At 41.9% G+C, this 27,468-nt stretch overlaps 1 protein-coding gene across 2 annotated transcripts in view; it reads left to right on the forward strand.

Annotated features, from left to right (window-relative positions):
- Positions 1–27,468, forward strand: part of TRPM1 (transient receptor potential cation channel subfamily M member 1) — a 125,104-nt gene that overhangs the window by 36,449 nt on the left and 61,187 nt on the right. For both annotated transcript variants that reach the window (XM_082448499.1, XM_082448498.1), the window contains 7 exons: positions 14,110–14,189; positions 17,107–17,302; positions 19,883–20,096; positions 20,732–20,856; positions 21,983–22,154; positions 26,307–26,481; positions 26,915–27,038. In XM_082448499.1, coding sequence (XP_082304625.1) covers positions 14,110–14,189; positions 17,107–17,302; positions 19,883–20,096; positions 20,732–20,856; positions 21,983–22,154; positions 26,307–26,481; positions 26,915–27,038 — 1,086 coding nt within the window. The remainder of the gene's footprint in view (positions 1–14,109; positions 14,190–17,106; positions 17,303–19,882; positions 20,097–20,731; positions 20,857–21,982; positions 22,155–26,306; positions 26,482–26,914; positions 27,039–27,468) is intronic.

Consider the following 27,468-nt stretch of genomic DNA (forward strand, 5'->3'; position numbering starts at 1 on the left):
AGCTGCTCACCCACCTCAGCATATGAAATGCTGCAGGGCAGATGATGGCGTTTCCCCCTTTTGATGATGGGGGGCCTGAGCCTAGTTGTTCAAGGGGCTGGACACTGGCTTTCTGATTTCCCTCACCGTGTTGTTAAGAGATTCCCGGGAAGGGCCCACTTGTTGGTTTCTTATGCAGGGGTGGGGTGGGGGGGACTCTAGGCCCAGCAGAGGGGGCGGGGCCTAGAGAGGGATCAGAGGGTGGGACCCAGAGAGGGTGGGGCGGGGCCAAAGGAGGCCAAGGGGCGGGGCGAGAGACTCAAGGGCGTTCCAAGGTCATGTCTCTACAGCCTCTGCAACCATTCCCGTCTTTCCTTGTCTTTCACAGCCTTGAGACTTTTGAAGAATATAGGTCAGTTATTTTCCAGGGTGCCCCTCAATTTGGGTTCTCTAAGGTTTCCTCCCGATTAGATTCAGGTTATGCATTTTTGGCATTTTTTGTTCGTCTCAGTGCATATCATCTGGAGGCTGGAGGTGAATCTTGGTTTCATTGCTGGTGATTCTCACTTTGCGTTAGGTGGTGTTCACCAGATCTCTCCACTGTCAGGTTACTCATGTCCTCTTTGTAATTAGTGACTATCTATGGGAGATACTTTGCGGCTATGTAAGGGTACTGTTGCTCTTCAGACTTTTACCACCTACTTGTAGCTTTCATCGAAGATTCTTGACGGTTGCCAAATGGTGATTTTTCTAATTCCATCATTCTTTCTGCATTTATTAGATGACTAGTAAACGGAAGAAAGAGCTTTCCCATCTCCCTTATGTGTTTATTTAGGTATGACTTTATACTGGTGTGGAATCGTGGGTCCTTATTTCAGCCAAAGGGTTATCATTCTTTATTGTGATCATTTAGTTTCATGCTCAAGTCATCCCAGATAAAGCCAGTGAGAGTCCCTTCAAAGAGGCTTCTGTGTTCTTCAGACAAGTTCCCATGTCAAAAATAAACATTTCCTTACTTTCTGGCACAAGATGTTCCCAGCTCATCTTGTACTTTCTCTGCCCCAGATCTGGATTCAGTCATTTGTCCAAGGAGCCCTGGCTTCTTTTAGGGGAGAATGCTATTTAGAAACAGATACTTGAGCACTAAGTATACTCAGTGCTATCAGAGTGTTTTTAGGCACTTTCAGTGGATAGAGTCAGGAAGTAAATATACACACGTGTACATGTGTGGTAGGCCAATGACCCCAGTGATCCCAGCCTCCTGAGAGCTGTGCCTCCCAACTAGGAATGCCCAGTGCACTCACACAGGCCTGTATCACTTGTAGGGAGCCCCATAGACATTTCCCCCACTGGGACTAGTGTTGTGGTTGGACCAGCCCTTGTGGTTCTTTTCTTTTTTTTTTTTTTTTTAATAAATTTATTTATTTATTTTTGGCTGCACTGGGTCTTCGTTGCTGCGCATGTCTTTCTCTAGTTGTGGCGAGCAGAGGCTACTCTTCGTTGCAGTGCATGGGCTTCTCATTGCGATGGCTTCTCTTGTTGCGGAGCTCAGCCTCTAGCCTCGTGGGCTTCAGTAGTTGTGGCACGTGAGCTCAGTAGTTGTGGCTCACAGGCTCTAGAGCACAGCCTCAGTAGTTGTGGTGCACAGGCTTAGTTGCTACGCAGCATGTGGGATCTTCCCGGACCAGAGCTCGAACCCGTGTCACCTGCATTGGCAGGCGGATTCTTAACCACTGCGCCACCCTGTAAGCCCGCGCTTGTGGTTCTTATTACAATTGCAAGATACACTTCAGCAAAAACCAAGAGAACTTTGAGGAACAAGATTTACTACTCACAGGTCACACCCAAGGAAGGGCCACACAGCAAGGTCATGGGGAGAGAAGGTGGGCCAGAATCTGCCTTTATTAGGGTCCGAGGGCAGGGTGTCTAGAGTCTTTACTGGCTAATTTAAAGCCTGAGATCGGGAATCAGGGGGCAGGAAGGGAGAAGCGGGGTCATCCAGGGCTTTCAAGGGTAGGGGTGGCCCCACTCCTTATCTGGTTGTTTTGCTAGTAGCTGTGTCTTACAGTCTGTTCATTCGAGATGGGTGTCTTTCGAAATGAATGTGTCAGCCATCAGAAGCTTAATTCCAGGCACTGACATTACAGTAACCCTCTCCCCCTGAGTGTGGGCTGGACCAAGTGACTCACTTCTAATGAATAGAATACAGCAAAAGTGGGAATTCCTTGGCGGTTCAGTGGTTAGGACTCCACGCTTCCACTGCAGGGGGCAGGGATTCGATCCCTGGTCCGAGAACTAAGATCCCGCATGCTGCTTAGTGCGGCCAAAAAAAAAAAAGATTTGGTGTTGAGGGGGAAAGGTTAAGGTGAAAGGCAAATCAGTAAACACATTATCTTTAAAAAAAAAAAAAAGGAAAAAAAATACTGCAAAAGTGATGAGGTATTGCTTCACGTGTTAGGTTATAAAGAGACACTGGCTTCTGTCTTGCATGTGTCTTGGGCTCCTCGCTCGGACGGGGCACCTGCCAGGCTGTGAATCGCCCTGGGAGAGGCTCACGTGGAAGGAACTGAGGGAGGAGATGGGCCAACAGCCCTCGAGAGCAGGTGGTTCTCGCCAACAGCAACCACGTGAGGGGGCTTGGAGATGGATACGCCCCAGCCGCCCTCCTCCAGATGAGACCACAGTTCCCGCCCATCCTTGATTGAATCCTTGTGAGAGACAAGAGTCAGGAGCATCCAGCTAAGCCCCATCCAATCCCCGGTCCCCTGTGACATAATAAATGTTTGTTGTTGGCGTTTTTTTTTTTTTTTAACAGCTCTAGGGTTTTCATGGTTGATGAACTTAAGCCAAATGAATAATTCTTTTTCATTATTTAATTTTTTATTTTACATTGGGGTATAGTTGATTTACAATGTTGTGTTAGTTTCAAGTGTACAGCAACGTGATTCAGTTATACATATACATGTATCTATTCTTTTTCAGATTCTTTTACTATATAGGTTATGACACAATATTGAGTAGAGTTCCCTGTGCTATACAGTAGGTCCTTGTTGTTCATCTATTTTATATAAGTAAATGTTGTTTTAAGCCACTAAGTTTTGGGGCAATTTGTTATGTTAAGCATAGGCAACTAATACAGTCTGTTATATGTAGTTGGTGTGTGTGTGTGTGTGTGTGGGCAGGGGGGAACTACATACACACCTACATACATTCTTGTATCTATCTATCTCCACTTATTAAAATCCCGGGTTCATATTGATAATTTCAATTTCAGTCCAATGCCACAGGGCTTCATTCTAACCTTCCCCACTTCCTATATTTGTAATTCCCTTCTCCAACAGGGAGAAACCCAACTCCCATTACCCACAGATATTGATTTATTTGTTTAGTCCTAGAAGACACAGAAAGTTGTTTTAGAAACACCATCCTATGTCTCCGTGAGAAAGTAGCCGACTCTCTAAACAAATACAGTATTTGTTTAGATTCTTCTTGTCTTTCTCCAGAGACATATTGTGCGAATACTGTGAATTACGGTTTTTTTTTTTTCCAGAAAAGAGTTGTGTCCTCCCAGCTTCTCTGGGAAGTAAAGAGTGAAATGCAAAAGGGAAGCATGTTTTCTTCCTTCCAGCTGATGATCCACTTGGCTATTTTGCCTCAGACTGTTAGAACATTCCACATAAGAAGGGCTGGGGCTCGGACTTCAGCTGAACTTTCTCCTCTGCGCCAATGCTGCCACTTTTCCTCATCAGCAACGTAGTTTTCAAGCAGTCATTAAATTATTTGGAGGGAAAACTGTATGGTGTTGTTTTTTTCAAGGCCCCTGGGGAAGACCTTGAATTACAATCATTCCTGTTATTCAAAAAGAAACCAAGTGACCAGCTGACTCTGAGTTCTCCCTAGAAAGGCTCCTCGGTCTGGGTGGGACTCGCAGCTCCTTCCAGAAGGTTAGAAACCCAGGTTGGACCGTCCCTGCATGGCTGGGACTGGGGCCAGGACTCTCTATGGAGCCACAAAAGTGGCCTCCAGTCCTTGACGTGCCCTCGTTGGGGAGGGCCTCTGTGACCCTGGGCTGTCACTGCCACTCTCCCAGGAGACAAGGGAGCCCCCCAGATCAGCATTGCTGCCAGGCGGATGGGGACAGCCACTAGACACCTCGGGTCACAGGTCAAAAATCGCGCCACGATGCTCCCCCTGGCGGCTGCAGGAGAGAGCCAAGGATGCGGGGGTCAGCGCACTGTGGCTTCTCCAAGATCTGACTCTGCCCGGCTGCTCCACGTGCCTGCCCACCCATCCTGCCACGAGCCCGGGACACACACGCATTGTGTGCACAGCACATAATACACAGCATACGTGCCATGTGTGTAACACACAAACACACACCACACACACACACCCATCACACGTGTACACACGTCACACCACACACGAATGCATCACACAGGTATACACACATCATGCCGGGCCTCAAGGAGATGCAGGAAAGGATGCTGGCTCCCCAGTGAGGTGGGCAGGGATTTCCCCCTCCGCTCCAGGAAGCCATCCCTGCTGCCTGCGCGCTTCAGCACGTGCTGTGTCCACCCCTCGCCTGACGTTTCCAGGTGGTGGACGGAGCTTGCACTGAAGTGTTTCTCTGGGAAGTCCCCACAGCACTCAGCACCTTGCACAAAAGACATCTTCAACAAACGGATACAGACGAATTGGGGTTCAGCAAATGAAAAATGACACCACTTTATGATGAGAGTTGCGGGACTACGGAGAATTCTTTTCTTTAAAAAAATTGTTTTATTTTACTTTTTCATTTCAGGCAAAAGTTTTCCATTTTGAAATAGGTAGTACGTTTACATCGTTCACATTTTTAAAGGGAAAAACGTAGATCCACAACTGAAAACTGCACACAGATGTTTATGGCATCTTTATTCGTAACTGCCAAAACTTAGAAGCAACCAAGTTCAGAGGGTGGATGGGTAAACAAACTGTGGCACATCCAGACAATGGAATATTATTCAGCACTAAAAAAAAAAAAAAACGTGTCATCACCCATAGAAAGGCGTGGAGGACGCTTAAATGCATTAAAACTAAGTGAAAGAAGCCAATCTGAAAAGGCTTCATACTGGATGAGTCCAACTACATGACATTCTGGAAAATGTGAAACTCCAGAGACAATACAAAGCTCAGTGGTTACCAGGGGTTAGGAGGGAGGGAGGGAGGGATGAATAGGTGGAGCACAGAGGATTTTTAGGGCAGTGAAAATACTTTGTATGATATTATAATGATGGCTACATGTCATTATAATTTGTCCAACCCATAGAATGTACGATGCCAAGAGTGAAGTAATGTATACTATGGACTTTGGGTGACGGTGATGTGTCAGTGTAGGTTTGACCTTGGTAAAAAATGCACCACCCTGGTGAAGAATGTTGATAATGAGGGAGGGTCAGGGAGTATGTGGGAACTCTCTGCACCTCCCTCTCAATTCTGTTGGGAACCTAGAACTGCTCTAAAAAAAATGAAGTCTTTATTTAGTCTTTTTTTTTTCTTTTTTTTTTAATTGGAGTATAGTTGATTTACAATGTTGTATTAGTTTCAGGTGTACAACAAAGTGATTCTGTATATAATACATATATATATATTATATATATAATTATATATAATATATATATAATTGTATATATTCTTTTTTTTTTTTTTTTTGGCAGCGCCATGCAGCTTGCAAGATCTTAGTTCCCTGACCGGGGATTGAACCCTGGCCCAGGCAGTGAAAGAGCCGAGTCCTAACCCCTGGACCATCAGGGAATTCCCATGTATTCTTTTTCAATTTCTTTTCCTTTATAGGTTATTACAAGATATTGAGTATAGTTCCCTGTGCCATACAGTAGGTCCTTGTTGGTTATCTATTTTATATATAGTAGTGTGTTTATGTTAATCTCAAACTCCTAATTTATCCCTCTCCCCCCCCCGTCCCCTTAGGTAACCATAAATTTGTTTTCTATGTCTGTGAGTCTGTTTCTGTTCTGTAAATAAGTTCATTTGTATAATTTTTTTAGATTCCACATATAAGCAATCTCATATGATATTTGTCTTTCTCTGTCTGGCTTACTTAACTTAGTATGGTAAAAACATTAATTCTTTTAAACAATTGAGAAAGGCGGGCTTCCCTGGTGGCGCAGTGGTTAAGAACTGCCTGCCAATGCAGGGGACATGGGTTCGATCCCTGGTCCGGGAAGATCCCACGTGCCGCGGAGCAACTAAGCCCGTGCGCCACAACTACCGAGCCTGCGCTCTAGAGCCCGCGAGGCACAACTACTGAGCCTGTGCTCCAACACTACAGAAGCCTGCGCTCCTAGAGCCCGTGCTCCGCAGCAAGAGAAGCCACCACAAGAGAAGCCTGTGCACTGCAACGAAGACCCAACCCAGCCAAAAATAAATAAATAAATAAATCTTAAAAAAAAAAAAAAATTGAGAAAGGCACCCAGGCTATGGGCATCTCCTTCCCACCCAGGTCCCCGAGGCCTCAAGATCTCCCTCTGGGGGAACCAGTGTCAGCTGCTCCTAGGGAATCCTTCCCAGTATGTGGTGCCTATTTTCCAGCAAGTCTACTTGCATATCTACATTTCTCCCCTCTAACAGAATGATGATACTCTAGAAATTAACCCATGACTTGCTTTTTCCCTTACTATAGCTCAGTGATCTTTCCCTATTGATAGAGAACGTCTTATTCTTTTTTTTTATATTTCAGAAAATTGACAACTGTTCTATGATTCAGGTAACAATTCCCTACTGATAAACAGCAGGTGACTCCCAGCCTTTTGATATCATAAACAGTGATCCAGTAAATAACCCTGGACATGTGTCATTTGTTCAGGCATATCTGTAGAATAAAATCCTAAAAATGGCACGTCAAAAGGTATAAGCTTCATAATTGTGACAAATTATTGACAAATTACCCTCGATGGAGAATGTACCAATTTCCAGCCCCAGCAGTGGTGTTATATGAATACACATTTCCTCACAACCTCCAATATTTTTTTTCTTGGAAAATACTTTAATTCTCCCAAAGGACCATTCCAAAAAAAAAAAAAAATACATGAAGGAGAGATATACACTAAGATAGAAAATACTTAGTATCTACATAGAACATCAAAAACTAACCCGTTCTAGAAGATGCTACATTAAATCCTTTTTAAAATGGGTAATATAATACCTTTTAAATAAGTTCAGAGATAAAAGTTACAATTTTAAAAAGAAGAGGACAAATCAGATAGGATAGATAGAACTTATGGGGTGATTTCACCAATTAGACAAAAGAAAAAATTGTCCAGTCTTCCTGCAGTCATCAGAGGCCTGCTCAACAGGTGAACATGAACATTTTCTGCTCAGAGATACTCAGGATATTGGTCAAGCTAATAGAAACAAAGCATTCACGTATACTTAGTAAAGAATATATTTATATCACTAAGATCAAAGACTGGATATGCTTATGCTAATTGCCTTTCACCATGTATTTTCTTCACTAACAGCCACTTCTCATGGATATAGTTTGTAATCATATCAATAAATTATTTTATAAAACAACAAATCCCAATTGCATGTAATATTGTTCAACTCCTCTTAGAATGGTTCACTTAGGAAATGTCCAAGTATATAATCATGCTGTCAGACCTCAGAGTGACCTGAAAATTCTTCCCATCACACTCATCCCAGGAACCCTTTGCCTTTTGCCTTTTTGTTTTAATATATCATTATCATGTTATAGTGAATATTACTATTTAATTTTCCATAAATAAACATTTTAAACTTTTGTATATGATATAAGAATAGTTTTCTGGTTGGCAAGAAAATAGTAATAGTAATTTTGCTCAAAAATATGCGTGCTCATAACCAAACAATGGGATTTATGGTACACACTTCAAAAATGCTGACGATCAAAGAGTATAGCAACTGTGAATATACTTAAGGATTATCATTTAGCTAGTTTATATTATTCTACCAGTTTAATATACAAATTGTAACCTTCTAATTGCTAGTTCCAAAGACTCACATTGTACATAAAGAATCTTCAACAGCTGTCAAAATTCTCTACTTTTTCTTTCCTATAAATGTCTCAATTGGGTAAGATAAACACAAAAAGAACTATATGGTTTTCATTAAAATAGGAAAAATAGAAATTAGGGAACACTGCATCCTTTACAGCATCCTGGGTCCCTAGAATCCTCGTGGAAATACACAGTTGCCAGTGATACTAACCAAACAGAATGACAGTTTTTTCCAGGGATAAGAAGCACCTACTTTATACTCCTGGTAGGAAGGGAGTGTTATAGCTTCCTGACTTCTCCCACTGCTTGAGATTCTGGAAAGTGTTTGCCAACTAACCTGATATATGTATACAATGTACACCTAGCATGGAGGAATTTACTGAGAGGTAGGTGAGTTATAGGTCAAATCTCAAGCTTCCCTGAGCATTTGTCCAGAACTAGGCCCCAGACTTCCTTGAAGGCTCCCTCAACATATGTTCAACCACACTTGTATTTGGGAGGTTCTTATATTGAACATGGTCTAAGGACCGCAGTTACAAATCCATTTCTCCACAGTCTACTCCTTGATCCTTAATGAGTTATTTAGCCAGTAACCATGAGGTATATATTTTTGTATATTTTGTAACTGGGGATCATAAATCCTCAGACACATATAGGTATGATTTTATGGAACACAATCTGTTCTTTTTGAGCATCATCATGGACTTAGGGCTTTTTACAGATTCAATTAGTTCTAGTTATTATAATCCTGGTCTTCTTTTTCATATTTAAATCATCAAAATTCAGACAATAAAAGGCCTTTGAAGTTGGCATCTTTGTCAGTACTTCTAAACATCTTGGAAAGTATTCTTGCTTTCTCACAACAATAATATATTCTAGACCAGTCTTATTTATTCTGGCTGCAAATATAAATGCAGTGTTCTCCAAACAATTCTGGCTCATTTTAGTTGACAATAGAATCTGCAGAAGGCCAACAAACAAGATATTTAAACTCAGAGAGCCTTAGTTTCCTCTCTACAATGAGTATTTTAGAACACACTGAGCACTCCGATTATGTTTACTAAATACCATTACCCATTATACAGAACCAGGGCTCCTTGGAGAAATGGCTCATTTTAAGTCTGGGTGAAGAAATGAACAGGACAGGCATAGAGTATCTTGTAACAGAAAGAAAATAAGTACTCAGAAAAATGTGCTACCTAGAAAAAAATTTAACAAAAGAAGTGCAAGACTTGTACACTTGAAACTATAAAACATTGTTGAAAGAAATTAAATTAAGAAGATCTAAACAAATGGAAAGATAGCCTATGTTCACAAATTGAAATGCTTAACATAATTAAAATGGCAATATTCCCCAAACTGATGAAGTGATTCAGCACAATCCCCATCTAAATCCTAGCTGCTTTTTTTTTCCTCCCAGAAATCAACAAGCAGAGCCTAATATTCATATGGAAATACAAGGGACCCAGGAAAACCAAAACAATCTTGCTCCCTCTGCTATATTTTGGAAGAGTTTGAGAAAGATAGGTGTTAGCTCTTCTCTAAATGTTTGATAGAATTTGCCTGTGAAGCCATCTGGTCCTGGACTTTTGTTTGTTGGAAGATTTTTAACACAATTTCAATTTCAGTGCTTGTGATTGGTCTGTTTATATATTCTATTTCTTCCTGGTTCAGTCTCGGAAGGTTGTGCTTTTCTAAGAATTTGTGCATTTCTTCCAGGTTGTCCATTTTATTGGCATATAGTTGCTTGTAGTAATCTCTCATGATCCTTTGTATTTCTGCAGTGTTAGTTGTTACTTCTTTTTCATTTCTAATTCTATTGATTTGAGTCTTCTCCCTTTTTTTCTTGATGAGTCTGGCTAATGGTTTATCAATTTTGTTTATCTTCTCAAAGACCCAGCTTTTAGGTTTATTGATCTTTGCTATTGTTTCCTTCATTTCTTTTTCATTTATTTCTGATCTGATCTTTATGATTTCTTTCTTTCTGCTAACTTTGGGGTTTTTTTGTGTTATTCTTTCTATAATTGCTTTAGGTGTAAGGTTAGGCTGTTTATTTGAGATGTTCCTTGTTTCTTGAGGTAGGACTGTATTGCTATAAACTTCCCTCTTAGAAATGCTTTTGCTGCATCCCATAGGTTTTGGGTTGTTGTGTTATCATTGTCATTTGTTTCTAGGTATTTTTTGATTTCCCCTTTGATTTCTTCAGTGATCTCTTGGTTATTTAGTAGTGTATTGTTTAGCCTCCATGTGTTTGTATTTTTTACAGGTTTTTTTCCTGTAACTGATATCTAGTCTCATAGCGTTGTGGTTGGAAAAGATACTTGATACAATTTCAATTTTCTTAAATATACCAAGGCTTGATTGGTGTCCCAAGATATGATCTATCCTGGAGAATGTTCCATGAGCACTTGAGAAGAAAGTGTATTCTGTTGTTTTGGATGGAAAGTCCTATAAATATCAATTAAGTCCATCTTGTTTAATGTGTCATTTAAGGCTTGTGTTTTCCTTATTTATTTTCATTTTGGATGATCTGTCCACTGGTGAAAGTGGGTGTTAAAGTCCCCTACTATTATTGTGTTACTGTCGATTTATCCTTTTATGGCTGTTAGCAGTTGCCTTATGTATTGAGGTTCTCCTATGTTGGGTGCATAAATATTTACAATTGTTATATTTTCTTCTTGGATTGATCCCTTGATCATTATGTAGTGTCCTTCTTTGTCTCTTGTAATAGTTTTTATTTTAAAGTCTATTTTGTCTGATATGAGAACTGCTACACCTGCTTTCTTTTGATTTCCATTTGCATGGAATATCTTTTTCCATCCCCTCACTTTCAGTCTGTATGTGTCCCTAGGTCTGAAGTAGGTCTCTTGTAGACAGCATATGTACGGGTCTTGTTTTTGTATCCATTCAGCCAGTCTATGTCTTTTGGTTGGAGCATTTAATCCACTTACATTTAAGGTAGTTATTGATATGTATGTTCCTATTACCATTTTCTTAATTGTTTTGGGTTTGTTTTTGTAGGTCTTTTCCTTCTCTTGTGTTTCCTGCCTAGAGAAGTTCCTTTTGCATTTGTTGTAAAGCTGGTTTGGTGGTGCTGAATTCTCTTAGCTTTTGCTTGTCTGTAAAGGTTTTAATTTCTCCATCAAATCTGAATGAGATCCTTGCTGGGTAAAGTAATCTTGGTGGTAGGTTTTTCCCTTTCATCACTTTAAATATGTCCTGCCACTCCCTTCTGGCTTGCAGAGTTTCTGCTGAAAGATCAGCTGTTAACCTTATGGGGATTCCCTTGTATGCTATTTGTTGCTTTTCCCTTGCTGCTTTTAATTTTTTTTCTTTGTATTTAATTTTTGATAGTTTGATTAATATGTGTCTTGGCATGTTTCTCCTTGGATTTATCCTGTAAGGGACTCTCTGTGCTTCCTGGACTTGACTGACTATTTCCTTTCCCATATTAGGGAAATTTTCAACTATAATCTCTTCAAATATTTTCTCAGTCCCTTTTTTTTCTCTTCTTCTTCTGGGACCCCTATAATTTGAATGTTGGTGCGTTTAATGTTGTCCCAGAGGTCTCTGAGACTGTCCTCAAGTCTTTTCATTCTTTTTTCTTTATTCTGTTCTGCAGTAGTTATTTCCACTATTTTATCGTCCAGGTCACTTATCCGTTCTTCTGCCTCAGTTATTCTGCTATTGATTCCTTCTAGAGAATTTTTAATTTCATTTATTGTGTTGTTCATCATTGTTTGTTTGCTCTTTAGTTCTTCTAGGTCCTTGTTAAATGTTTCTTGTATTTTCTGCATTGTTTCCGAGATTTTGGATCATCTTTGCTATCATGACTCTGAATTCTTTTTCAGGTAGGTTGCCTATTTTGTCTTCATTTGTTTGGTCTGGTGGGTTTTTACCTTGCTCCTTCATCTGCTGTGTATTTCTCTGTCTTCTGTTTTTGCTTAACTTACTGTGTTTGGGGTCTCCTTTTTGCAGGCTGCAGGTTTGTAGTTCCCATTATTTTTGGTGTCTGCCCCCAGTGGGTAAGTTTGGTTCAGTGGTTTGTGTAGGCTTCTTGGTGGAGGGGACTGGTGCCTGTGTTCTGGTGGATGAGGCTCGATCTTGTCTTTCTGGTGGGCAGGACTGCGTCTGGTGTAGTGTTTTGGGGTGTCTGTGAACTTATTATGATTTTAGGCTGCCTCTCTGCTAATGGGTGGGGTTGTGTTCCTGTCTTGCTAGTGGCTTGGTATAGGGTGCCCATCACTGTAGCTTGCTGGTTGTTGAGTGGAGCTGGGTCTTAGTGTTGAGATGGAGATCTCTGGGAGAGCTTTCACTGTTTGATATTACGTGGGGCTAGGAGGTCTCTGGTGGACCAATGTCCTGAACTCGGCTCTCCCACCTCAGAGCCTCAGGCCTGACACCTGGCCGGAGCACCAAGACCCTGTCAGCCACTCGGTTCAGAAGAAAAGGGAGAAAAAGAAAGAAAAGAAAAGAAAAGAAAGGAAGAAAGAAAGAAAAGGAGAGAGAGAGAGAAAGAAAGAAAGGAAGAAAAGAAAAAATAAAGTTATTAAAATATAAAATAAAAAAATATTATTAAGAATAAAAAAGTTAAAAACTATTTTAAAAAAAGAAAGAAAGAAGAGAGCAACCAAACCAAAAACCAAATCCACCAATGGTAACAAATGCTAAAAATTATACTAAAAAAAAAAACAAAAACAAAAAAAAATGGACAGACAGAACCCTAGGACAAATGGTAAAAGCAAAGCTATACAGACAAAATCACACAAAGAAGCATACACATACACACTCACAAAAAGAGAAAAAGGAAATATATATATATATTAAAAAAAAAAAGGAAGAGGGCAACCAAATCAATAAACAAATCTACCAATGATAATAAGCTCTAAATACTAAACTAAAATAAACATAAAACCAGAAACAAATTAGATGCAGAAAGCAAAGCCCAAGTCTACAGTTGCTCCCAAAGTTCACCGCCTCAATTTTGGGATGATTCGTTGTGTATTCAGGTATTCCAGAGATGCAGCGTACATCAAGTTGATTGTGGAGATTTAATCCACTGCTCCTGAGGCTGCTGGGAGAAATTTCCCTTTCTCTTCTTTGTTTGCACAGCTCCTGGGGTTCAGCTTTGGATTTTGGCCCCGCCTCTGCGTGTAGGTCACCTGAGGGCATCTTTTGGGAAGTCTGAGGTCTTCTGCCAGTGTTCAGTAGGTGTTCTATAGGAGTTGTTCCACATGTAGATGTATTTTTGATGTATTTGTGGGGAGGAAGGTGATCTCCACCTCTTACTCCTCTGCCATCTTGAAGGTCCCTCTGCTTATATTATCAGTGTTGGGTGGGGATGATGCGACAATCTGCCAAAATCTGAACCATCCTTGCCAGGTTTGGGGTTTCTGTAGAGAAGTTACCTCTACCAGGTCTGACTGCCATAGCTCAGGAAAATAGTGCAGTCATTCCTCCTAGAGTAGAATGTACTTCAGAAGAAGATGTTTAAGGGGTCAGTGGCACCTCGCTGTTTCCCCGGAGGCAGCCCTTCAACAGTTGCCGCAGTCAGAGCACCACCCCGAGGTGGGGTACGTCGAGCCCGCCCGCAGCTCTCGGATCCCACCTCCAATATTTTTAATTCTAAAAATAACATTCAGTGAATCTGAGCACCAGTTAAAAAAATTACTTGTAAAATGACTACGGTGTGTGGGGAGCCTGAGAGTCTGGAGAAGATGGGGTCTTGAGAGCAAATCAAAGACCTGACCAAGACTGGCTGACTGTCAGCTTCTCCGGTAACTCACGTCCACTCCAGGCTCCGTGGGGCACTGGCTTACTCCAGGGGCATCATCGTTCTCCCTTTGCAGACTCTGACTAGCATACAAAGCCCAGGTTGTAGCCCTATGGAAACCATGAATACATACTTCTGAGCCATTTCTCTTAAAAGAAACCAGAGCTAAGATCCTGAAAGACTTGTGTCCACCATTCTTGGAGGTGTCTATTCAGATGTTTTGGACAGACTTCCTGTTACTATTCATTTTATAAAAGCAAAAGAATGAACTCTGAGGATGGCTTGGGAATATCCTGGTCTAATTTCCACTTTTTTCTCTTCCAGGGACAGAAATCTTGGATAGAAAAAACCTTTTGCAAACGAGAATGTATCTTTGTAATTCCCAGCACTAAAGATCCTAACAGGTAAATTGGAAGCCATAATTAAGACATTATTCAAACTTGCACTTCTCTGTCAGTTGCCAGCAACTATTCTGGTGTTTGGGGGAGGGAGAGAAGAAGTCAAGGACAGCTAGAACTTATGCCCCACGTGAGTCATTAACCAGGGAGTCACCTGGGCTATAAGTTCCTCTGTCAAATGCAGACAGCCTCAGGGGAGAGGCGCTGTCCTCCACTCACTCATGTGAGTTTTCACAAGCAGATGGGCCCACACTTTCCTCTTAGACTTAGTGAGATCAAGGAGCTGAGGGCTTTAGAGAGATTTCCAGAGTATCTTCTGGCCTCTCTGTTAGAGTTCCTAATGTTATAACACACTGGGAAGAGAAGGGCAAACTAAACCTGAAAGAAAGAAAAGGGAGGAAATAATAGAAAATAGAATGGGAGTTAATGAAATAGAAAATCTTAAAACGATAGAGAAAAATCAATGAAATCAAAAGCTGGTTCTTGGAAAAGAGCCACAAAATTGACAAACCTTTAGCTAGATTGATGAAGAAAGAGAGAAGACTTAAAATACTAGAATCAGAAATGAAGAGACATTACTACCAATCTTACAGAAATAGAAATGAGTATAAAGGAACACTATGACCTGTATACCAATGACAATAAATTAGATAACTTAGATGAAATGGACAAATTCCTAGAAAGACACAAACTGCCAAAATGATTCAAGAAGAAATACACAATCTGAAGAAACCTATAAGAAGTGAAGAGGCAGGATTAGTCATCAAAAATTACCTACAAAGAAAAGCTTAGGTCCAGAGGGCTTCATGGCTGAATTTTACCAAATATTTAAAGAAGAATTGATACCAATTCTTCACAAGCTCTTTCAGAAAATAGAAGATGAGAGAGCACTTCCCAACTCATTTTATGAGGCCAGTACTACCTTGATATTAAAACCAGACAATGACAGCACAAGAAAGGGCAACTACAGATTAATATCTCTTGTGAATATGGATGCAGAAATCTTGAACAAATACTATCAAACCAAATCCAGCAACATATAAAAAGAATTACACATCATAACCAACTGGGATTTATCCCAGGAATGCAAGGTTGTTTTCACAGCAGAAAATCAATTAATGCAATACATCACATTCATAGAATAAAAAACAAAAATCACATGATCATCTCAACTGACACCAAGAAAGTGTTTGACAAAATCCAACACCTTTTTACGATTTTTTAAAAACCCAGAAAACTAGGACTAGAAGAGAACTTTCTCAACCTGATAAAGGGCTTCTATGAAAAATCCATGGCTAACATCACACTTAGTGGTGAAAGATCAGATGCTTGCCCCTAACATCAGAGACAAGACAAGGATGTACACTCTTACCACTTCTATTAAAATTTTACTAGAGGTTCTAACCAAGGCAATTAGGTAAGAGAAAGGAATAAAAGGCACCCGTATTGGAAAGGAAGAAGTAAAACTATCTTTATCGGCAGATGACATAATCTTGTATATAGAAAATCCTAAGGAATCACTAAAAAACTATTATAACTACTAAAGAAGTTTGCAGCATACAAAATCAATACACAAAAATCATATGTATTTCTATAAGCTTGCAATGAACAACATGAAAATGAAACTAACAGAACAATTCCATACACAATAGTATCAAAAAGAATTAGACACTTAGGGATAAACTTAACAAAAGAATTACAAAATTTATATCTGAGGGGCTTCTCTGGTGGTCCAGTGGTTAGGACTCACTGCCATGGGCCCAGGCTCAATCCCTGGTTGGGGAACTAAGATCCCACAAGCCACGTGGCACAACCAAAAAAAAAAAAAAAATAACAAAACTTATATCTGAAAAGTATAAAACATTGTTGAAAGAAATTAATGACGATCTAAATAATTGGGAAAACATTCCATGTTCATGGATTGGAAGACAACATAGTTAAGATGGCAATATTCCCAAAATGACCTACAGATTCAAAGCAATCTCTATCAGAATTGCAGCTGACTTCTTTTTAGAAATTGACAAGCTGATTGATATGGAATTGCAAAGGACACAGAATAGCCAAAATAATCTAATAAAAAAAGAACAAAGTAGGAGGACTCACTTTACCTGATTTCAAAACTTACTACAGACCTACGCTAATCAAAGTAGTATGGTACTGGAGTAAGGGTAGACATACAGACCAATGGAATAGAACTGAGAGTCCAGAAAGAAACCCATTCATCTATAACCAACTGATATTTCAGCAAGGTTGCCTAAACCAATGGGGAAAGATTAGTCTCTTCATCAAATGGTGCTGAAACACCTGGACATCAAAGGAATGGATTTAAGTCCCTGCCTCACACGATATATAAAAATTAACTCAAAATCTATCAAATGTCAGATGTAAGAGCTAAAACTATAAAACTCTTAAACAAAAACATAGGAGTAAATCTTCATGACCTTGGATTTGGCAAATGATTCTTCGAAATGACACCAAAAGTATGAGCAGCAAAAGCAGCAAAACAAATATACTTTCAACGTTACTTGTGTAGAGAAATGTTTTACATTTCTCTAGCAACAGAATCATTCAATAATATTGAAAAATCATTGCAGGTCAACTCTGCATGGGGGAAGCATGATTGTCCTTTGTCACAGAATGTTCAGTGATTGATGGCCATAGTCATGTTGTCAAGACACCAAAAAGACTAAAAATGTGTTCAATAGGGAAGGGCAACCATCCAATGTGTTTAGAATAGTCTGGTATTTATACGTTTCTGGTATGGAAATAGATATGCATTGATTATCTGGAAAAGGACATCATAAGGGGCATTTCTGTCTCCAGTAAAGCTGGATAAGGAAGGTGTTAGGCTGCTTCTGTTCAGGTTAACTCATCTTAAGGAGGAAAATGTTATAGAAAGACTGAGCTTTGCCTTTGTTTTCAGGTGTTGCTGTGGCCAGCTCACCAACCAGCATATCCCCCCTCTGCCGAGTGTAACAGCCAGCAAAAATGGAGAGGAGAACAAGCAGGTGGAGACTCAGCCCGAAAAATGGTCTGTTGGCAAACACACCCAGAGCTACCCAACAGATTCCTACGGGATTCTCGAATTCCAGGGTGGCGGATACTCCAATAAAGCCATGGTAAGAGGGGCCTTGGGAAGGGATGCCGCTGAGCCGCAGCCTCCATCAGAGGCCCAGCCTCCCAGCCTCCCAGACGGCAGACACCTGGGTCTTCTTTCAGGGGTGTGGCTCTATCTTCCTGTAGTTTTCAATGCAAAGACAGGAAATATATCCACACACTCGAGTTTTTAGCCATGAGATTTGGGAACTGGGCACTATGATAAAGAACACGCAGTATCCTTTAAATCCGTACCAAGATTGTGAATTCACACATCACAGTCCAGACCCACTCTACAAAGATACCACACCATCTCCAGTGATGAGAGACGAATGATGTTATTTGTTTTTTAGGGTTGTTTGGGGCTTTGTTTTGTTTTTTCTTACAGCAGACATTTACCACCCCCCTTACATGGGTTAGGAGTTTCTGGATATATTTCCCTCTGAAGTCCACACACAGCCTCTCTGGGCTTGCATTCAGCTGGCCCAAGAAGACGGAGGCCTTTCACATTTGCATGTAAGCAGGGAATGCCCTCTGCCTTTCTGATGAGCCCTGCCAAGAGGGGAGGCGTCAGCACTGTGATTCCTTTCAGCTCATTCTGAATAATGCTCTCACGTGCCCAGTGAGACCATTTTTGCAATTTCATTCTATTTCACCAGCCCAACATCATTGTTCAAATAAAATTCAGTTGTGTTCCAAAGACCACAACGTAAGGTCTTCCGGAAGGGCACCCTGCCTACTGGCCTGGACACAAAGAGGCTGTTCACAGGGGCCAAGGCATCTGCTCATTAACCTCTTCTTCACCTTGAGGGGAAGGTCCAGCCCCGAGGTTGGCCGTTGCTCCCCATTCCCAGCACCCACTCCCTCCTTATCGTCCTGGCCAACCTCTGGAGCCACATTCTGGCTGAGCCAGCTATGGAATTTTTAAAAAAAATTTTTATTGGAGTATAGTTGATTTACAATGTTGTGTTAGTTTCTGCTGTACAGAAAAGTGAATCAGTTATACATAGACATATATCCACTCTTTTTTAGATTCTTTTCCCATATAGTCATTACAGAGTGTTGAGTGGAGTTCCCTGTGCTATACAGTAGGTCCTTATTATCAATAGTTATCTATTTTTTATATAGTAGTGTGTGTATGTAAATCCCAATCTTCCAATTTATCCCTCCCCTGCCTTTCCCCCCTGGTAGCCATAAGTTTGTTTTCTACACCTGTGACTCTATTTCTGTTTTGTAAATAAGTTCATTTGTACCATTTTTTTTTAGATTCCACATATAAGTGATGTCATATGATATTTGTCTTTCTCTGTCTGACTTAGTTCACGCAGTATGACAATCTCCAGGTCCATCCATGCTGCTGCAAATGGCATTTTTTGTTCTTTTTTATGGCTGAGTAATATTCCATGTATGTATATGCGTGTGTGTGTGTGTGTGTACCACATCTTCTTTATCCATTCATCTGTTCACAGCAGACAGGTTGTTTCCATGTCTTGGCTACTGTATATAGTGCTGCAATGAACTTTGGGGTGCATGTATCTTTCCAGCTTTGGAATTGATGCCTTCAAGATTAGGGTTGCCACTGGATAAGGTGAACAATATTTATTTTATTTTGGGACATGTTTGACTTTTGATTGCATCTAAAGTGTATATAATTTCAGGTAATTCTGAACTGTGATTTACCTGTGGATTGGGATATAGCCCAACAATGACTAATTGTTAAGAAGCTTTACCTTAAAGTACATAAATTCATAAGTTGCTCTAAATTTTTTGTAAACCTGGCGGGTATAGTTCCTAGAAGTTTCAAAAGAGCAAAAAGTATCCAAAGATAAAATCAAACAGGAGTAATTTCTGTGTTCCCAAGAATGCTAGACACATTAAAGAAGTATTTCAAATTCTGTTTAGAACTATAAATGGTCTTTGCTTTCAAATTTTAAAATGTGTTTCCTTTAAACTCCAGTTTTATTTTCTACAAATTTGTTTCTACAAATTTCCTACAAATTTGTTAATTTGGAGGCATTTGCACATATATGCATGTGTGTGATTGCACATAATTTTTAATGAACTCATTAAATAACTAAAATAAATCTTTGCTAATATTACTATATTTCATTATTGGAAATTTTCAGGATTCCTTTTACTCTCAGTGTTAACTATTGTCATTATAGAAGTTCTGCTACCATGAAAATTAGCTGGGAACTTTGAAGAAATAAATCATCCTAAGGCAATGAAAAAAAACAAAAGATTAAGGTTGCTAGGTGAAATACAAGACCCCCAGTTATATTTGAATTTCAGATAAACAACGGATGATTTTTTAGTATAAATGTGTCCCAAATATTGCAGGAGCCGTAATTATACTAAAACATTTTTCATTGTTCATATAAAATTCAAGTTTACCTATGTATTCTCTATTTTTATTTGCTATATCTGGGAACCCTCCAGAGTTCCCCTCCATCGTTTGGCCACAGACTCACACAGAGGGCCCCAGAACCCCATGGGAGAGAAAGCCAGGCGGCTGTTGCTTGGACAGGAACAGTAGCCTTGTTCCCCGTGACACAAGAGTCAAATCGAAGAACGAGTGTTGAGGGTGACACCCTCTTTTGCAGTATATCCGGGTCTCCTATGACACGAAGCCGGATTCACTGCTTCATCTCATGGTGAGAGACTGGCAGCTGGAACTCCCTAAGCTCTTAATATCCGTGCACGGAGGCCTCCAGAACTTTGAGATGCAGCCCAAGCTGAAGCAGGTCTTTGGGAAAGGTCTGATCAAGGCTGCTGTGACCACTGGGGCCTGGATCTTCACTGGGGGCATCAGCACAGGTAAGTGCAGGCTGTATCCCTTGCTGCAAATGTACAAACCCAGAGCTCATCGTGGTTCCCAAAGAGCTTTTGGATAATTATGATAAAAAAACAGAAGATACTGCATTCTGATAATATTTATGGCAGAATGAAATCTTTATTCGGTACGGTAGCTCGGTTTTTATTTTGGTATGATCATAATAATGGTCAACATTTCTGGCACCTACTGTGTGCCATTCCTTGAAGTGAGTGAGCCCTGTACAAGCCTCATTTTCACTGAGGCTCCTGGCAATCCTTTCCCGATCACATGAGGGAGGACACCGAGGCCCAGAGAGGTTGAGGAACATGGCAGGTGTCTGACTCTCAACTTTAGCTGAATGCAGCCAAGGCCTGCCAGAGAGACCCCTCGTACTTCCATCCTTAGGTCTTGGAAACTTGTAAAGACAATTCCTGCACAGTTGCTTTGGTTTTTGTTTTTGTTTTCCCTTTTCTAGGAGCTAATGCAGGATGACTAGCTATTATGAGCTCAGACTTTCAGTGTCTTAACCCTGTTCTGTAGGAAATGGAGTGGTTCAGAGCTGGGGTCCCTGAAGTTCATGAATAGCGGTTTGATGGGAGGTAAGGGGCCTACAGATATGACTTATGGCCTCTCACAGGTGTCATCAGCCACGTGGGGGATGCCTTGAAAGAACACTCCTCCAAGTCCAGAGGCCGGGTTTGTGCTATAGGAATTGCTCCCTGGGGCATCGTGGAGAATAAAGAAGATCTGATTGGAAGGGATGTAAGTATTTTCTCCCCAGAAATGGGCAATTTTCAAAAATCGAAGTCTTTGTTTTAATGTCATTGTAGATTTCACCTGCAGGTGTAGGAGATAATAAAGCAAGGTCCCATATAGCCTTTATCCTGTCCCCAAAAGTAAGAACTTGCAAAACTACGATACAAGATCGAAACCAGGATAATTGATATCAATCTAGTCAAGATGCAGAACATTTACTAGGAGCCCTCATGTTGCCCTTTTCATTCATTCATTTGTTTGTTTTTTTATTGAAGTATAGTTGATTTACAATGTTGTGTTAATTTCTGCTGTACAGCAAGGTGAATCAGTTGCATATATATATGCGTATATATATGTATATATACGCATATATATACACACATATACATTGTATACGTGTGTGTATATATGTATATATATACACACATTTTTTTTTCATATTCTTTTCCATTATGGTTTATCATAGGACATTGAATATACTTCCCTGTGGTATACCGTAAGACCTTGTTGTTTCACGTTGCCCTTCAATATCCATACCCAATTCCCTCCTGCTTCCACTTCTGCCTTAACCCCGGGAACCACTCATCTGCCCTTCATCCTACAGTTCTATCATTTCAAGAATGTTATGTAAATGGGATCGTACAGTGTGTAACATTTGAGGGCTGGCTTTTTACTTGCCACTTAATTCTCTGGAGATCCATCCAAATGGTTGCATGTATCAAAAGTTTACTCCTTTTTATTGTTGAGTGGGGTCCCACCGTATGGATGTACCATTTATCTGTTGAAGGCTATCTGGGTTGTTTCCAGTTTGGCTACTGCAAATAAAACTGCCATAAACTTTTGTGTACAGGATTTTGTATTAATGTAAGTTTTCCTCTCTCTGCAATGAGTGCCCGGGAGTGTACTTGCTGGGTCATCATGATCTGTTGGGTTGTCATGATCTAAAATAATATTTTCTAATTTGATATAAAAATTTACCAAAAAAAAATCCTTCAATAGAGAGGCTAGGGAAGAGAGAGTAGGTTGAAGTGCACGATTAGGTGAAGCTGTCACTCCACATCCATATGTTCTTGCTTCCCCTGTCCCACTGTCCAAGTTTTGCAGCTCTGACTTGTGCTGTGCATTTTGTCAGGTGACACGGGTGTACCAGACCATGTCCAACCCCCTGAGTAAGCTCTCTGTGCTCAACAACTCGCACACGCACTTCATCCTGGCTGACAATGGCACCCTGGGCAAGTACGGTGCCGAGGTGATGCTGAGAAGGCAGCTGGAGAAGCACATCTCTCTGCAGAAGATCAACACAAGTAAGTTCTGGCCACGGCCACTGGGCTGCCGCTGCTGCCCTGAAAACCAGGCTGGAAGAGAGAGCACCCGAGGGTATTCAGAGCCTTCACCTTGACTCTTCTTAGACCATCAGGAGCTGACTTAGCAAGACCCTTTCCCTTAGCCACCTACCAAATCACGGAGCTGCGCTGTGATGCTTTGTCTCAAGTTCACGAGGAGAGTGGACCCGAGAAACAGCCCCACAGCCGTTTCCACGGTGGTGTCATTTCCTGCCACGCTGCCAGTAGTTCTCATTCCTTGTAATGATTATAGTTAGTTTTTAAAATTTTATTGGAGTATAGCTGATTTATAATGAATGCTGTGTTAATTTCTTCTGTACAGCAAAGTGACTGAGTTATACATATATATATTCTTTTTCACATTCTTTCCATTATGTTTTATTCCAGGATATCGAATATAGTTCCCTGTGCTATACTGTAGGACCTTGTTGTTTATCCATCTTATTGATAATGGTTTGCCTCTGCTAATCCCAAACTTTTTAAATGTCTGAACAGGAAACACATTTGTCACTCAAAGGCTTAGTATGATTCCTTCTATCAACTACATGCTCTGAGTTCATTAAATTAAATATCTCAGTAGCTCTGGGTCTCTCACCAGAGATGGGCCAGGTGGGGAAGCCTGTGGAGAGGCCTGCAGGAACTGACTGCTCCCAACAGGGTGCCCCCCTCCATGCTGGTCCAGGGGGCACACCCTGCAGGGGAGCTGCCGCTGTCAGGAGGATGCTGAGGTCAAGCTAGAGAGAAAGGAAAGGACCTCAATCAGATGAAACGATCATAACAACTGGTTAGAATTAAAATAACTGGTGTCATCTCTTGGGGCATGTTCATAACTCAGTGATTCTTACTATCAAGTCATTGCTGAATGATCTTAAAGAGTATTTTGTTGTAACCATTACTGGTAAGATTGCGGAAGACAGTCTAGGCCTGGGAAATGGTCATTTTAAAGCATAATTAAAGGGTCTGTGAGACTGCCACGTGGTTAGAATGACGATCTGCCATGAGAAGTGGTGGGTTTCTGAGTATCAGCTCCCTGGCTGATGGTTCTCACATTTTCGCTGTCTGGGCCGTGTGCGCGTTCACACCGACCAGCCTCCCCTGGCCGTGTGACCTGTGGGCTTCCCTTTGTCATCCTTTGCCTAGGGTTCTGAGTGGGGCGGGGACAGCAAAGGGGTGCTCAGTTGTCACCTCCCACGGCACGGAGTTTCAGGGGTCCAGCCTAAACCACGAAGAACCAGTTCTCCTCTGTTTCTAGAAAAGAAGGTGATTTGGCCACTGGAGTCCCGAAGATCTCAAATGTCAAGCCTTGCTGGGGTTGGAAATCTCAAGGGCAGGGTCCATGTCATCTTGGTCTATTTCTCCAGCATCTCTTGGCCAGGTGCCTGCCTGGCACAAAGCAGACCGTCAGTGCATAGCTGCTGAAATGAACCTAACTGAGATTATTCTGGTAGGAGATGGCAAAGTTGTTCAAAATATTTAAGAGCTCCTGACTGTAGAAATGCACTGTGGAAGCAAACCAGAAACTCTGAATTTCCCCACTTGAAAGTCTTAGACCTTCTCCTAACTGTGCTGGCAGATTTTATCCAAAGGCCTTCAGAACTGTGAGACCAAGGACACATCTCCTATTCACCATCTATTAATGTTGATCAAATAACTCCCATCACAACTAATGGACACCTGGTAAAACATGCTCAGAATATAATCTGTTTTAGCCAGTTTGGGGTAAAATTGTGAAGTAGGCAAATTTGTCCTGATGCCAAAATATTGGCTCTCTGTACACCAATGCCGAAATGAGATATGGAAAGAGAGTTTTGGAGGAGAATTGAAAGAGTAGCTTTATTCTTTGCCAGGCAAAGAGGAAACACAGCAGGCTAGTGCCTCAAGAACTGTGCCCCCTTCCTGGGGAATAGGGAGAGGTTTTATAGCCCGGGGCTTGTGGTCTGGGGTAGGTGATAAGCCTCAAAGTAATGAAGGTCTTGCATTTCTTTTCTTCTGCAAATTTATAGCCAAAGCTGTTGTCAGGCAGCTCAGCAACCAGGTCTGGTGTCCGTGAAGTTATTGGCCCATGACCTTCTTTCTGAAATGAAGAGTACTACAAGAGAGTGTAGGGGGAGAAGAAATGCCAAGTGCAGAGTGCAATTCACATGGAGTCAGAGAGTAATTAGTTTTATGAAGGATAAGTCTAGCTACAAGTGTTTGTTAGTAGTAACAGTTAAAAAAATAATCAAGATCACTTAACTCTTTCAGGCCTGTTTATGCTGTTTCCCCAGCCTGTTCATTGTTTCCTTGTTTTCCTTTTCTATCAGAAAAGTCTTATTTCTATGTTTGCTGCAACAGTCTCTGCTGCTCCTTCACTCCCACTATCTCCCCCTGCCCTGGAATCCTGGGTTCTTGGGATGCTCTTGCCACCTCCTGCTTCCCAGAGCCCTCCCTTCAGGTTCTGCCACCAAAAGTCAGCTTGTCCTACCGTGTTCCCAAAGAGTCCTATCATCTCATAGAGACAGAGAGAGGACTCTGGGTACAAGGTGTTAACTGGTGGGCTAATGATGGTCCACAGATTTGCCCTCCTGGATAACTCACTGCCTATTCCAGCCCCTGGAGGCCGAATCAACACCTACTACAACACTGCATATTTACACACCACTTGAGGTTGACAAGGACCTTGATAGCCGAACAGTTTCTTATACTTATATCTATTGCTCTTTTAGGAGGTAGCGGAGGCCCTGTGATGATTCACCTTTTACGGATGGTTCCCTGCACTTCAGGGTGGCCTGGTGATTGGCCCCCTGTCGTAAGGCTAATACGTGTGAGGCCAGGCATTGACCGGAGTTCTCCTATCGCTGGTCCAGACACCTTTCGCTGTGTCATTCTTTTTTTTTTTTAAATTAATTAATTTATTTATTTATTTTTGGCTGTGTTGGGTCTTCGTTTCTGTGCAAGGGCTTTCTCTAGTTGTGGCAAGCGGGGGCCACTCTTCATCGCGGTGCACGGGCCTCTCACTATCGCGGCCTCTCTTGTTGGGAGCACAGGCTCCAGACGCGCAGGCTCAGTAGTTGTGGCTCACGGGCCTAGTTGCTCCGTGGCATGTGGGATCTTCCCGGACCAGGGCTCAAACCCGTGTTCCCTGCATTGGCAGGCAGATTCTCAACCACTGCGCCACCACGGAAGCCCTCGCTGTGTCATTCTTGAAGGGACAGCCATCCAGGGTGGGAACTTCACCTGGGGCAAGGCAGCAGGGAGGTATTCTTTTAGCAAGAAGAATCTCCCGTGTTTCTCACATCTCACCTTGAAGTAGTCCGTAAGCCAGTTGAGTGATACATGGAGTTGAACCACATATGTTTTGGAAAGTTTGTAATTTAAAGGCTCTGCTTTTTCCAGTAAGGCTATAATATGGGGTTTGAATAAAAGAATGTAAACAGTCATCACATCCTGAGTTCCTTCAAGTCTCCTGGTGAACACTAACTCCACATAAGCATACTTCCAGGCCTAAAGGTTTTCCTCTTCACCATGTTTCAGGAATTACAGTGAGTGCTCTTGAGACAGACTGGGACCTGGGACTCTTTGCTGAGACCTGGGACCCTTTGCTGCAGTGCTGCAATGCTTGCACATGGACACACCTCTCCACGAACAACAAAATACTAAGAAACTGTATGGGACTAAAAATAACTGCTTTCATACAGGCAGTTGGGGCAAATTCTGGACCTAAAAGATACAAAGAGACCAAAAAACCCAACGGCCACTTTTGAAGAGCCTGGAGCAAAAACAGGGTGTCCGGAGCAAAAGCAGGGTACTGTGCATGCCCCCTGCACACACCACCACCTAAGGGGTGGGCAAAACGCCTAAGCCACCCCTCCGGCCTGACCCCTGGACACACCCCTACCCTCACCCCATATAAGGAACAAGCTCGCCCCCCCTCAGCTAGTGAGCAAGCAAGGGAACCTGTTGTTTGCTCTCGCTCCCCGCTGCTGCAACCGGGGCCCCAATAAAGCCTTGCCTGAATTTCTTGTCTGGCTTCTAGTCAATTTCTATTGATTGGGGAAGGCCAAGAACCCTGGTCGGTAACACTCGAATAGGGCCGTGACCGTGGTCTGAAGGTGGATGTGGTGTGTGTTGCAGGACTGGGGCAGGGTGTGCCCGTCGTGGGCCTCGTGGTGGAAGGGGGCCCAAACGTGATTTCCATGGTCCTGGAGTATCTCCGAGAAGAGCCTCCGGTCCCTGTGGTGGTCTGCGACGGCAGTGGCCGGGCCTCGGACGTCCTGTCTTTTGCACACAAGTACTCTGAAGAAGGAGGGTAAGATTTCTGATATGTTACAAAGGGTGGGGTTTTGAATACCTTCTTGTTAGGCCCAGAGGAAATCGTGATCCATTTAGCTGTTCCAAAAATGTAAAAGAAGGAAGACTTACTAGCCCTCCTCTCCCGCTTCCCAAGGTCAGCAAGTGAGGGAGCTCTCAGGAGCGTGGTGTTTCTTACGGATTCTTTCTCAGGAGGGAAGATGCTCTCCCCCAACTGCATTTTCCCTTGTAAGTTTTTCAACAAGCCTGGAATCTAGGACAAGCGTGAACACAGTTTTTGACTATAGTCCCTTTGGGTCTGCTATCCTGGGATATCCTCCAATGATAAAGTTTCAAATCAAAGATACCAGACGGGCATAGAGATGTCTGATTTATTCACGTACAGATTTCACCTGTGTTGTTTTCTTCTCTTTCCCATTTCCTTCGAACAGGGTAATCAATGACTCCCTCAGAGAACAGCTTCTAGTTACCATTCAGAAAACATTTAATTACAACAAGACACAATCGCATCAGCTCTTTGCGATGATCATGGAGTGCATGAAAAAGAAAGAACTTGTAAGTGTCTTGAGTTGACTTCCCAAGCGCTCCACAGAGAGAATTATGTTTCCTTTCTAATTCTGCCCATGTGTGCAGGATGGAGTAGTTCCTATTTCCATTCACCCTTTTCCTAGAGGCATTTTACAGATCCTGACCCAACTGGTGGTTCTGTCCATGTGCGGGAAGCAGGCTAAGCACAGGCAGATTCTCTTCGGAAGAGGGACACGGGTGCTTCAGATCTTTTAAATGTCAGGGCACTTCAGGCTACATCCCACCAATTCTGAGGCTCATGATATCAATCAGATTCAAAGCATCAGGGAGTGACATATACCATGCTTTCAGGTGTACTTACAAAATTCTACCAGATACACTCATTTTCTCCCACTCTTCGCCTCCTTAATTACTCTTATAAGGAAGAGGCACTCTTGTTGCACAGAAGACAGCCTCT

This window comes from Balaenoptera physalus (assembly GCF_965194825.1).
Source record: "Balaenoptera physalus genome assembly, chromosome: 2".
Lineage (NCBI taxonomy): Eukaryota > Metazoa > Chordata > Mammalia > Artiodactyla > Balaenopteridae > Balaenoptera > Balaenoptera physalus.